Here is a 14,528-nt window from a genome sequence, read left to right as displayed (position 1 = left end):
CAACATTCTACATAAATAAACATAAATAGACCAGAAAATAGCACTGTGTTGTACAGCCACTCTTGTGGCGCACTTGGGGGAATGTCAGCTACAGCAACCCAATGGTCCCAGGTTCAACTCCCATCAGTTCCAGATCTCAAATTTCATTTATTATTTATTTTGGTCTCTAAATACAATGGTAATTAAATAACTGATTGCAAAAATAATATTATCAATCATTCCGTTCTTCCCCATTAAGTGCAAAAATGGTACAACAAAATAGATCTCTTATGCACACCAATCTCAAAATAGATATTTCTTCCACTAAAAAAATATCCATAAAATATTATATATATATATATATACACACACACACACACTTAAAATGTGAATTGTATCCATAAATATAGACACCCGTTCAGTGTATTATAACGACAAATAGTATATATAAACATACTTATACATTTCTAAATCTGTATACACAGATAAAAAAAAAAATGGAGGTTCAACGAATACTGTTTAATTCAATATTTTCGTTTAGTCCCCCTGGTACCAGGGTCCCTAGCATAAAAATCCAATATGCCTCTCTTGTACATAGGAGACTGAACCTATCCCCCCCCCCCCCTACATGTGGGTGATATTTGCTCAATCCCCTGTAACGAGAGTTTTCCAACATCACCCCCATGACACTGAGTAACATGCCTCGATACACTATGTTGGCAATTTTTCTTAATCCCATTTCTTCTATGTTCCAGAAACCTCGTGTTAAGACTTCTAATTGTCCGACCCACATACTGTTTTCCACATTTACATGTGATTAAATATATAACATATTTGGACTGACAGTTAATAAACTTATCTATAGCGTACCTTTTTTCTGATGACAGTTTATTTTACATAGAAGTACTGTTTTTAGATCTGACAGGTGATACAAGATTGTTTGCCGCATTTAAAGCAGCCTTTAGGTTTTGTCGTCAACCAAGTTCCCAACTCTGTGCCTTCTTTAGAGGAATTATTAATAAAGAAACTTGGTGATAAGTAATTTTTAAGATTCTTAGCTTTACGAAATGTTAATGTCGGTTGACTCCCAAGAAATGGTGCTAAGATCCTATCCATCTTCAATAACGGAAAGTTCTTACGGAGAATTCTCTTTATTTGCCCTGAACAGCTATTAAATTTAGAGACAAAAGACAATGCGTACTTTTGATTATTATTAACTTTTCCCTTAGTTGTCAACAGAGAGGTTCTATTATATTTTTCCACTTCCTTCATTGCTTCTTCCAAAAATATAGATGGGTAACCTTGTTCTAAAAAAGCTAAAGTCAGCTCCCCTGCCTGTTCTCTAAAAGTTGTTATATCCGAGCAGTTACATTTAAGGCGTAGGTATTGGCCTTTCGGTATATTTTTCTTCCACTTATAATAATGACAACTAGAAAAATTCAAATACCCATTACTATCTACCTCTTTTTTATACGTTCTAGTAATTAACTCATTGTTACTAACAGAGAGCGATATCCAAATAATTAATGTGCAAAGGGTGAGAAATATGTGTAAACCGCAACCCAAAAGAATTAGAGTTAAGATATGTGATAAATGATAAAATAGAACTAGAATCCCCGTCCCAAATAATAAAAAGATCATCAATGTATCTGCCATAGAGCACCAGATTCGCCCCAAACGGTCTTCCCTCAACCTTATTTATTTGAATTATTCGTATCACTAAATAGATATGTGAGAGACCTTTGTAGAAAAAGGTATTTTGCCAACAAAACACTTAAAAATAGAGATATAGAGGGTAATGCGATTATTTTAGACGATGGAGATTCTTCTGCCCTACAGACTTTAGAAGAACTACATATTGAGGGTAAAACAAAGAATGAAGAGGGTGAGATATTAAAACTTTTTGAAGTGAATGAGGGAAAAAAAGTTTTTAAAAAGAAATCAGAGTTTTACCCAACACAATATAAGGGTGCCTATATTGAATCCTTTTATACCTCTACGTTGGAAGATTTTAGGGTTTTATGTGATAAGAATTCAAAAAATTTTAATAAGGAAAAAGAGGTTGTTATGATAATCTTAATAAAAATGAGAGGAGGGCTCTAAAAAAATCTGATGGAGGATAAAATGATTATGATAAAGAGTGCAGATAAAGGTGGAGGCACGGTCATTCAGGATACATCTGATTATTTGAATGAAGCTTTAAGACAGCTAACACATGAAAATTTTTATAAAAAGCTGTAATCCGATCCTACTAAAGAATATACTCAGGAGCTGAAATTACTTTTGGAGAGAGCTCTGAAAGAGAAAGCGATAACCAAAGAGGAGTTTAAAATTTTTGTTTATTAGTTTCCCCATTGTTCCCACATATTATCACCTCCCCAAGATACACAAGTCTTTGGTTTCGTCCAATTATATCTGGTATAGGGTCCCTCACATCTAATCTCTCTGCTTTCGTTGATTCTTTTTTACAAGCTCATGTCGTGGCTCTCAGGTCCCACATCAGAGACACCACCCATTTCCTCCAGATGGTGGGGGACGTGGAATGGTGTGAGGGGTACCAATTGGTTACCTGTGATGTGGAGGCACTGTACACCAATATTCCACATGTAGGAGGTGTGCAGGCCTCTCGTCACTACCTTGACTCTGATGTGGGACTTGAGACCAAGAGACGTGAGTTTATTTTAGATTCTATCAATTTTATGTTGACACACAATTATTTTTTATTTGACTCCCAGTTTTATCTTCAGACACATGGTACTGCCATGGGCACCAGGTTCGCCCCGAGCTTCGACAATATGTACATGGGTCTATTCGAAGATCAGTACATCTGGGGAGGACCTTTCGGGGCGAATCTGGTGCTCTATGGCAGATACATTGAGGATCTTTTTATTATTTGGGACGGGGATTCTAGTTCTATTTTATCATTTATCACATATCTTAACTCTAATTCTTTTGGGTTGCGGTTTACACATTTCTCACCCTTTGCACATTAATTATTTGGATATCGCTCTCTCTGTTAGTAACAATGAGTTAATTACTAGAACGTATAAAAAAGAGGTAGATAGTAATGGGTATTTGAATTTTTCTAGTTGTCATTATTATAAGTGGAAGAAAAATATACCGAAAGGCCAATACCTACGCCTTAAACGTAACTGCTCGGATATAACAACTTTTAGAGAACAGGCAGGGGAGCTGACTTTAGCTTTTTTAGAACAAGGTTACCCATCTATATTTTTGGAAGAAGCAATGAAGGAAGTGGAAAAATATAATAGAACCTCTCTGTTGACAACTAAGGGAAAAGTTAATAATAATCAAAAGTACGCATTGTCTTTTGTCTCTAAATTTAATAGCTGTTCAGGGCAAATAAAGAGAATTCTCCGTAAGAACTTTCCGTTATTGAAGATGGATAGGATCTTAGCACCATTTCTTGGGAGTCAACCGACATTAACATTTCGTAAAGCTAAGAATCTTAAAAATTACTTATCACCAAGTTTCTTTATTAATAATTCCTCTAAAGAAGGCACAGAGTTGGGAACTTGGTTGACGACAAAACCTAAAGGCTGCTTTAAATGCGGCAAACAATCTTGAATCACCTGTCAGTTTATTTTACATAGAAGTACTGTTTTTAGATCTATGTCATCAAAAAAAAGGTACGCTATAGATAAGTTTATTAACTGTCCGTCCAAATATGTTATATATTTAATCACATGTAAATGTGGAAAACAGTATGTGGGTCAGACAATTAGAAGTCTTAACACGAGGTTTCTGGAACATAGAAGAAATGGGATTAAGAAAAATTGCCAACATAGTGTATCGAGGCATGTTACTCAGTGTCATGGGGGTGATGTTGGAGAACTCTCATTACAGGGGATTGAGCAAATATCACCCACATGTAGGGAGGGGGGGGGGGGAGATAGGTTCAGTCTCCTATGTACAAGAGAGGCATATTGGATTTTTATGCTAGGGACCCTGGTACCAGGGGGACTAAACGAAAATATTGAATTAAACAGTATTCGTTGAACCTCCATTTTTTTATCTGTATATACAGATTTAGAAATGTATAAGTATGTTTATATATACTATTTGTCGTTATAATACACTGAACGGGTGTCTATATTTATGGATACAATTCACATTTTAAGTGTAATATATATATATATATATATATATATAATGTATCTATATATTTTATGGATATTTTTTTAGGGGAAGAAATATCTATTTTGAGATTGGTGTGCATAAGCGATCTATTTTGTTGTGCCATTTTTGCACTTAATGGGGAAGAACGGAATGATGATTGATAATATTATTTTTGCAATCAGTTATTTAATTACCATTGTATTTAGAGACCAAAATAAATAATAAATGAAATTTGAGATCTGGAACTGATGGGAGTTGAACATGGGACCATTAGGTTGCTGTAGCTGACATTCCCCCAAGTGCACCACAAGAGTGGCTGTACAACACAGTGCTATTTTCTAGTCTATTTATGTTTATTTATGTAGAATGTTGGTTTATGTGCGATCCTTTTGAATGATGCCATTTATTTATTTATTTATATGAATATATTTAGGAAGGATTTTTCTTTTTATATGTGTATGTAATAGAATGTATTTATATTCTGAATGATCTTTTTTGATAGAGTGATATGTTTGTTTTGTCACAAAATCTTAGGTGCAATTATGCACTGGTTTCTGAGACACAGATGTTTTATAATTAATTGATTGATGAAAACACCCAATTGGTTGTGAGTGCTTTAAAAGACTGGAGGAGCGTCCCCCTCTATTACTGACCTTCTGAAGAAACTGCCATTTGAACCAGGCAGAGAAACACGTCAAGGACATTTATAGGGACATTGTTTGGACCAGTCCTGACCCCTGGCATATCTGTGGATACTTACTGGATGATATTCGTGGAGACTCAGATGCTGGATGCGATTCCCTTTATACACGCTATACACTAAAAAGATTAAACACTGGAGCCAGCCAGGAGTGTCTGATACAAGACTGTGAGTACGCCCATTATTATTCCATATGGGGCGATACATGACTTATGAATGATAGTAAATATCCATTACTCCTTGGCAAAATACGGCGGGTGTTGCGCTAACAGCGGTGAAGACTGATGTCGGATTGAAAACGGGATACGGCCAGTGAGAGCTCTATTATATCTGAGCAGTTGATACCATTATACCCTAATGCTTTTTGTTTCTTTTTTTTTCCACAAGAAGAAGCCACTTAAGAGGTTCTATTCCTCATTTGATAAAGGACCTTTCATATTTTCTCTATAAATGAATAAGAGATCATCAATTGATATTGGATAAGATATATGAACAATCCTGGCAGCATTGTAGTATTGCTACCTAGAGTGAGATTGTGAAAGAATATGATCGGATACATGCTCTAGTGGTTCTAGGCACGTTATTGTTTATCAACAGTCAAGTGGGGATATATCAGGATATTGTTCCATTATATATATATATATATATATATATATATATATATATATATATATATATATATATATAATTGGAATTGTGTGGTGTATGGTTTTATGCAAGCCTAGCCAAGAACTAGGTACTTTTATATTATATTAAATATTAATGATTTTTTACATCTGTGTCTTAGTTAATCTATGATATCGCACACCCTCAAGTGGAATAGTTTATTCTATTCATCTTGTGTATATATATAATCTCTAACCATTAAGTAGTAACAGATCTACTTTATTGGGGAGCGGCGTACTATAGATTACGATATTATTAACAATCTAACATCATCAGATCAATTTAATAGCGCCTGGAACTGAGTTTGTGGTTAACTCATTGTTTATTTAATTTAGCTGTCTGTCATCAGAAAAGACTACGATATTGGTAATGTGAGCATTTAAAGACTGTACAGAAAGGTAACTTGGTGTCTCAGTATACATGACCGTACAATGTTTTAAAAAGGTTTATTCGCGAAAAGCATTTTACTATAAATTATTACATAAAAGCAAAGCACTTACATAAGAAATTATTATATCACCAATGCTTTTGGTTTCTGCCCAGTCCATCATCATTTTCTCCATATCTCCCTAATAAAGAAAAAACGTAAAAATATATGCTGTCAGTAAACATGTTTCTATTTAATTAAGTTAAAGTTGAGGCCATTAAGGCAGTGGCACACTAGTGCTGTATGCGGCCTTCAGAACCCCGACCTCATCAGCATTAGTATGACAAGAACCAGCAGTTACACTCTATACCAGAGGTTACCAATCACGGTCCTCAAGGCCTCCCAACAGTTCATGTTTTAGGAGATATCCATGGTTGAGCACAGGTGACTTAATTAGTACCTCAGTAAATTTGATTTAACCACCTGTGAATAACCATGGATATCACTAAAACCTGAACCGTTGGGGAGACTTGAGGACTGCGTTTGGGAACCTCTGCTCTATACAACAGTAATGGGTACACTGATCATATTCAAAAGCCACATGAAAGGCCCTCTAAACTTGAAAAGGGCCTCGCACCAAGTCAAAATTGCTCTAAAATCAACAAAAGACAAGCCTAATAACATCAGCAAATAAACATACAAAATCTGACAATCCAATGTCATTTCTGGGTCATCATGTTTTCCATAACCTTCTAAAATTAATTCTAGGTCAGACTAATGTAATTCTGCAAAGTTTCTATCCATCAATCCCACTTGTTGTTTATGTGTCCCACCATAGAAAATGTCTGTGCACATGTGTAAAGGAAACAAAAGTAAGGCAAAACAATATCTGTCAGTGCCTTTATAAACAGGATTTTTAGTACTTACAGTGAAATACATTTATCACAGTCCAGACAGAGACCACTAACACCATGGGGATTGTAATGAGGGTATGCAATAGGTTACCTTTTAAAATGTATAAAGCTCCTCACCACTCACCTCCTTAGTTCTCAAGTAACAAATCTCCATAGAATAAGGTGGAAACAAGATAATACACAGTCAAGAACAAACTCAAGACCTGTCACCCTAGAGGTCTTCACAGTAAGTACTAAAAATACTGTTTTTCTTGTTCCTTCATTATGGGGACGTTCCAAAGCTAGGGGAGGGTACATTCAGGCTTTGCAGAATTTGCATTTTAAGGTGGTATCTTTCAATGCAAAGACCTGAAGCCACTTTAATTAGGTAAATTTGTGGACAGAGGACTAAGTGGGTGACTGACATAACAGATAAGAGGAAGATGTTGCTCTACCCAAGAAATATTAACTGATTCAGTAGAGTGAGGAGACATCTGAATTGTCTACTCCGCTCTAGAAAACACCAGCAGAATGGTTGACCTAATATATCTGGCTATAGTTTGCCAAGATGCAGGCCAACCCTTTTTTCGGTGCATCATACAAGATGAACAAACTTAAGTCTTCTGCCAGATACACACTAGACGATGCGTGTACCCGACCGACGCACGATACGATGGACAAATCTTGCAATCGTTCACCAGCCACCTCCACAAGCATGTAGGTCGTAAACCAAACTGACAGATTGAGCAGCATGTAGGCTCAATCTGTCGATGCGATGAACGTCCCCACGGGAGTGCACATGGTCGCTCATAGTGGGTACGCACTGGCCGATGTAGACGATATTTCGGCACGATCAGGCGACATATGGTCTAGTGTGTACCCAGCTTTATGCAGAGTGGCAGACAAATTCAGGTATATCTTTCCCTAACCATGCTGGAAAAAGCAAGCTGACAAACTGCCCTCCAAAACAGGAATAACTATGTCCCAATTAAAGGTATAAACTATATAGCATCTTAGGCTGGAAAGGTTGGTTAGTGCGTAACATTGCTCCATCATCGTGGGAAAGAAAAAAAAGGAAAACTACAAGACAAGGCCCCTATTAATTCAGAGTCACATCTAGCTGAGGCACTAGCTAGAAGAAAAGAGGTCAAAGACCACAAAACGAATGTCTTCAAATGATCGACTAGTGGAAGCAGAAGAGCCAAAAGAACCAGATTAAAAACCAAAGACCCCAAGAACTAGATGAAGAATTGGACTTTTTTTGGCGAGAGACAAATTCATAGAACATACCCAGAGTAAACATTTAAATTTCACAAGGAATTGCCATTTGGTTCGTATCCTAAACCATATTAAAATCATTCCATTCACCTCTGTCCAAGTGAAACTCCAGATGTAAATTCTCCACCGGACATTCGATTGGGGTTTGTTATAAGCCAAATTGCATAAATTTGCACTAAAATTCAATTATTAAAGCTAATGAAAACTAAAGCAATATGCACATGGAAACGCAATTTTGTGCTGCAGGTACTACCCAAGTTTAAGGCCCGTATTCAATTTGAGGCGAAAATGCCGGATCCGTGATACTTTTTCGCCGATGACGTCATTTTCGCCTGTGTTGCTTTTACCCCGTATTCAATTTGAAAGACTTTCCGCCTAGGCGGAAAGTCAATGCAATTTACTAGGCAAAAAAGTTTTGCTTATGAATAGCAGGCGAAAAAAAGTGCAGAATTGGGGTTTTGGGGTGCAACGTTGCGGGACCCCCCCTGCAGCCTTCAGACAGTCCCCCAAAGGTAAACTGTCAAAAAAAGTGTTAAAAACACTTAGGGACACCCCAAAAAATGACTTTGAAAAAGGGGGCAAAAACCCCCCCGCTATTTAGCAGCTATTAAGGCAGTTTAAAAACAACAAATACATTCAGCAAGCCAAATTGGGAGTACCATAGATAACCCCCATGTCAGAGCATCTTTTGGGGGGTGTCAGGCTGATTTCCCCAAATCGGACAGTACTTTCCGCCTGTTCAAGTTTCGCCGGGTCCCGTTTATGGGGTAAAGCCGGCACGAACGCGATACTTTTCCGCCTACAAAACAGGCGAAAAGCTCAGGACACGAAAAAGTATAGCGGCTTGGCTCAAACTGAATACGGCTCTAAGTTGTAAAAGGGTCACAATCCTGGCTAGCTATAAAATGCAAGCGTAAAGAGAACTAAGCTGAATGTGTACAGCGTGAAAGAGCATGCAGCGGCATATAATAATGTATATATACCTTATATACTCGAGTATAAGTCGACCCGAATATAAGCCGAGGTACCTACTTTTACCCAAAAAAACTGGGAAAACTTACTGACTCGAGTAGAAGCCTAGTGTGGGAAATGGCAGCAGCTGGTAGTGCCCCCAGTAGTAATTCCCCCTGGTTGTGCCCCCAGTAGTAATCCCTCCTGGTAGTGCCCCCAGTGGTAATCCCCCCTTTCAGTGCCTCCAGCAGTAATCTCCCCCTGGTAGTACCCCCAGTAGTAAACCCCCCTTTTAGTGCCCCCTGTAGTAATCCTCCACTGGTAGTGCCCCCTGTAGTAATCCTCCCCTGGTAGTTCCCCCAGTGGTAATCCCCCCTTTTAGTGCCCCCTGTAGTAATCCCCCCCTGTAGTAATCCCCCCCTGGTAGTGCCCCCTGTAGTAATCCCCCCCCTTGTAGTTCCCCCAGTGGTAATCCCCCCTTTTAGTGCCCCTGTAGTAATCGCCCCCTGATAATGCCCCTTGGTAGTGCCCCCTGTAGTAATCGCCCCCTGATAATGCCCCCTGTAGTCATCACCCCCTGGTAGTGCCCCCTGTAGTCCCCCCCCCCCCTAGTAGAGAGAGACGTGAAAAGAATAAAAAAAATAAATAAACACTTACCTTAAACTCCCGCTCCTGGTCCCGCCGCTGTCCGCTCCTCCGGCCGCTTTGCATGGGAGAGACGACGTCATGACGACGTGTCTCCCATCACCCACTGCGGGAGCCGGAAGATGGCTCCCGCAGTGGGAGCAGAAGCAGCCGCTGAGAGTCTGACAGACTCTCAGCGGCTGCTGATTACACCAAACACGCAGCTGCCGGCTCCGGCGGCTGTGTGTTTGGCAGTGTGTAGCGCTGACCGAACTCCGTCCGGTCAGCGTTACACTTGACTCGAGTATAAGCCGAGGGGGTACTTTTTCAGCACATTTTTTTGTGCTGAAAAACTCGGCTTATACTAGAGTATATACGGTAAATATATATGCAATCATATATAAGGCAAAACCAGGTTGGTATCGCTTATGAAATAATTGCTGCTATATAAATACTGGCAGACTCGCTGGGATCTTGCCAGAGTCAGCATTCCGCAGTCTATTAACATAGGAACTGCAGTACTTGGACTGTACGCAAACAGACATACAATATGTAGTGATGTCAGGAGGAGAAAAACAATATATATTTTAGTTTTTACAAGTAATTTGCCTTCATCCACTGGGGGACACTGAAATAACTGGGTATAGACAGTGCTGTATGGAGCCTGGCACTTAAGTCTTCATTGATTTGGGCTGTGTCCCTCTCCTTCTATACCCCACCTGACTTTACTTAAGTGCCCACCATGAACCTTGTACATATTCAATGCTCGTCAAACACTAGTTAATACCTTGATTTTTGTGTGTACATCCAGAATATCTGGTATGCTGCCAAAAATAGTCTTGATCTCTTCTGGAGCCAGGATTGGTCCTCCAACTTGTCCTTCTCTTTCTAATGGAACTTGAAAAAGCTGCAAAAGGTATTTTAGAGTTAAACCACCTGATTACATGAAATCTAATATTACACACTACAGCACATTATGATTTAACAATTTTAAAATATAAAAAGTGCACTTTATACATAATGGTGTTCTGAGTTACCTGAACAATTGTAGTGAGAATGTCAACATAATTGCTCTCAGTCTGATACAATTCCATTGCGACCTGCCATCTTGCAGACTGCTTCTGAGGTACAGGTGTGGAGATTTTTGAAGGTTTTGTAGAAATTCTTGGTATATCTGGTAAACAAACATATTAGAGTGGTATTTATACATCAGTCACACTTCCAGAATTCTCCTATTTTTTAAAGTTTATCTTGCTGCATAACTGAACACAAAATGTGCTGGCAGGGTCACACTTAACGTGCTCTTTTAATATTGTTCTGACGAACTGTAATCATTAATTGTGCAAACTACCAGTTTGCAACACAGTTTAGGGCAGAAGTTCTCAAACTCTGCCCTCAAGACACCCTAACAGTCCAGGTTTTAAGTATATCTCTCCTTGATCGCAGGTGACTTAATTAGTAGCTTAGTCAATTTGATTTAACCACCTGTGCTCAACCATGGATCTCTCTAAAACCTGGACCGCGTTGGGAACCACTGGTTTAGGGTTTGATTCTGAAGAACAGTCCCCCATTAACAGCGCCTTTACATTTTGCCTAAGGCAAAATGAGTGGAAGCAGAAGAATGGTTTTCATTTGTACCTATGCTTCACAATTATAATAGGTATTTTATACTTTAATCTATCCAGTTACACTGTACCATGAGGTATAGTCTCCATTAGAAATGTAGCACTTTAAAAAATGTAATACGTTCTATGAGTATCTTCACAATGCTCCAGAGAACTGTTTTTTTTTATTTAACCAAGCCCCACAGTACATAACCAAATCGAAATAAAAACATAGCTTCGGAAAACAAAAAAACAACATACTGGATTCAAGTATAAAGATCCTGTTTTGTATTTTATCTAACTATTCATATATGAGTAATCAACAGGTAAAGTACACATGGTATGTAATCTACATGTAACCTAAAACCTCTGGTAAGGTTTAGTCCAAGCTTCACAAAGCAAAAATTTTTAGTTATGGTAGACTTACCTAGATAACTCCTTTTCTTCGAGGTCCACAGGGATACCATGGGGAGATTATGGTTGGAAACCAGGCACCAAACAGTTAAACTTTCAGCTCCCAGGATGCCTCGGGGTCCTCCTCCATATATACCCTGCCCCTAGCCATAGGACTTCAGTTTAGTTAACAAGCTTCAAGGCAGGAGATGGAAGAGCAATTGTACACCAGAAACACTTATACAAAATGAGGGAATCTGTGACCTAAAGAAATAATACCCAATGCGGCCATGAGCGTCGGGGTGGGTGCCCTGTGGACTCTATGGACCTTGAAGAAAAGGAGTTATCTAGGCAAGTCTACTATAACTCTAATTTTCTTCTTCAGGGTCCATGGGAATGTCCTAAAGCAGTTCCCCTAGTGTGGGGGGACGCTCCTGAACATAAAGGAGAACTCATCGCCCTAAGGAAGCATCCTGAGATGCAAACGTATCAAAGGCATAGAATCTAAGAAAAGTGTAGACAGAAGACTACGTGGCTGCCTTGCACAATTGTTCAGCAGAGGCACCACGACTAAATGCCCACGATGGCCCTACAGACCAAGTAGAATGTGCCGTCACCGTGCTTGGGACAGGGAGATCAGCCTGTGTGTAGCCATCTCGCCAGAGTCTGTTTATTAGCTGTCCACCCTCGTTTGTGAAAACCATATAATACAAAAACTAACAGAATTTGAGTCCTCCACATAGATACGAAGAGCACGAACTACATCCTGCTAGGCTTCACCTACAGAAAGATCTTGAGCCTGAAAAGCTGGAACTATAAATTTCTTCATTTACATGAAAACAGGACACTACCTTAGGAAGGTAACCTTCCCTTGTACGAAGAACAGCTTTATCCTGGTGTAAAATCAAAAATGGAGAGCAACAAGAAAGCGCTGCCAAATTAGAGAGACTGATAGCAGAAGAGATAGCGAGAAGAAAAGTGACTTCGCTGTCAACCACTTCAAATCTACAGAGTCCAAAAGTTCAATTGTGGGAGCATGTAGCCCCTTAACCAAAGACAGATCTCACGATGCTACTGGTGGGACAAAAGTAGGCTGAACTCGCAGAACTCCTAGGAAAAAAATTCTAACATCTGGTAATGAGGCAATCTTCCTCTGGAGCCACACAGACAGTGCAGAAACCTACACACTCAAAATAGCCAGGTGGAGACCACGGTCTAAACCTGCCTGGAGAAAGGACAGTATCCTGGAAATCCTAAACACCTTAGGATCATGCTTTCTGTGGGAACACCACTGACCAAAACAATGCCAAACTCTGTAATAGATGTAGGCAGAGGCAGGCTTCCCTGCCCTAAGCATCGTGTGAATAACAGAATTGGAAAAATCTTTTGCTCTTAGGATGGAAGGTTCAAGAGCGACGCCGTCAAAGCCAGACGAGGTAAATCCGGATGCCGGAACGGGCCCTGCGTTAGCAGATCCTGCAATAGAGGAAGAGGATACGGACTGTCTATGGACAGATTCTGTATGTCGGTGAACCAATGATGTCTGGGTCAAGCCAGAGCCACCAGTATTACTGTTCCTTCCCGAGAACTCTTGGGAGGAGGGAGATCAGAGGAAAGAGATATGCCAGCTTGAAGTCCTATCTTACTGCCAGTGCATCCACGAAGGCTGCTGATGGGTCTCTGGACCTGGACCGTACCTGGAGACCTTGCGGTTGTGACGTGATGCCATGAGATCTCTCTCTGGTAGACCCCATTTGTTTACCAGGAGCTGAAACACTCCCGGATAGAGAGACCACTCTCCGGCGTGTATGTCCTGTCGACTTAGGAAGTCTGCGTCCCAATTTAGTACTCGGTATGAATATTGCCCAGAAGGTAATGTTCTGCCCAAATCAGAACCCTTGTCATTTTTTTCATGGCTTGGTAACTTCTTGTGCCTCCCTGATGATTGAGGTAGGTCATGGTTGTCGCATTGTTGTACTGGAACTTGAACTGCTTGCCCTGGAGCAGGTCCTGTGCCATGACAAGTGCTTTGTACACTGCTCGCAGTTCCAGACTGTTTATTGGCAAATGACTTTCCAGATTTGTCCAGCTTCCCTGAAAGGTGTAATGACCTGTCACTGATCCCCTTCTGCAAAGACTGGTGTCTGTGGTGAGAAGCACCTAATTTGGAATCCAGAATGGATATCCTTTGTTCACATGATCCATTCTCAGCCACTACAGGAGGGAGTGACAAAACTTTGGAGTAAGAAGGATCCTCAGACTTTATTCGATGATACTATCGTTTCCACTTGGAGAGAATCAATCTTTGCAGAGGCCTGTAATGGAACGGAGCATACACCACCATGTCGAAGGTGGATACCATTAATCCCAGGACCTGCATTGCTAACAGAATGGATACCCTTCGCTTGCGTATTCGCAATGATAGGGCCACAATTTTGTCCTCTGGCAGAAACACAGTCTATGCCCGAGAATCCAGAAGAGCTGCCAGATGTACCATCTGCTGTGTTGGAGAAAGTGATGAATTCTTTCAATTGATGATCCAGCCTTGCTTTTGTAAGCAGGCTATGGTTAGATGAAGATGGTTTTGTAAAACAACCAGAGTCTGTGCCAATATCAGAAGGTCATCCAGATATGGCAGAATTCTGACTTCCTGGCGTCAGAGATAGGCCGTCACGACTGCTATTATTTAGGTAAATACCCAGGAAGCCGTAGATAGGCCAAAAGGTAGAGCCTGAAATTAGTAATGTTAATGAAGGACAGCAAACCATAAAAATTGCTGGTGGGATGGTATAATAGGAACATGCAGATATGCATCCTGAAGCAGGGAGTGAATGGCTACCTGAAGGGCCAAAGCCTTTCCCACATCTGCCGGAGGATCTGTGCAAAAAATATTTTGTGGAGGATGCCTCCTGAAATGTTGTAAGCATAGGATA

The 14,528-nt window shown here is 40.0% G+C and overlaps 1 protein-coding gene across 2 annotated transcripts in view; it reads right to left on the bottom strand.

Annotated features, from left to right (window-relative positions):
* ECT2 (epithelial cell transforming 2) overlaps positions 1-14,528 on the bottom strand; it is a 137,369-nt gene that overhangs the window by 63,400 nt on the left and 59,441 nt on the right. For both annotated transcript variants that reach the window (XM_088452408.1, XM_088452410.1), the window contains exons 14-16: positions 10,636-10,772; positions 10,386-10,505; positions 5,986-6,054 (exon numbers count right to left, since the gene is read on the bottom strand). In XM_088452408.1, the coding sequence (XP_088308534.1) occupies positions 5,986-6,054; positions 10,386-10,505; positions 10,636-10,772 (326 nt within the window). The remainder of the gene's footprint in view (positions 1-5,985; positions 6,055-10,385; positions 10,506-10,635; positions 10,773-14,528) is intronic.

This window comes from Taudactylus pleione, unplaced genomic scaffold (assembly GCF_031769625.1).
Source record: "Taudactylus pleione unplaced genomic scaffold, aTauple2 ptg000037l, whole genome shotgun sequence".
NCBI classification, from domain to species: Eukaryota; Metazoa; Chordata; class Amphibia; order Anura; family Myobatrachidae; genus Taudactylus; species Taudactylus pleione.
This window is presented reverse-complemented; position numbering and strand designations above follow the sequence as displayed.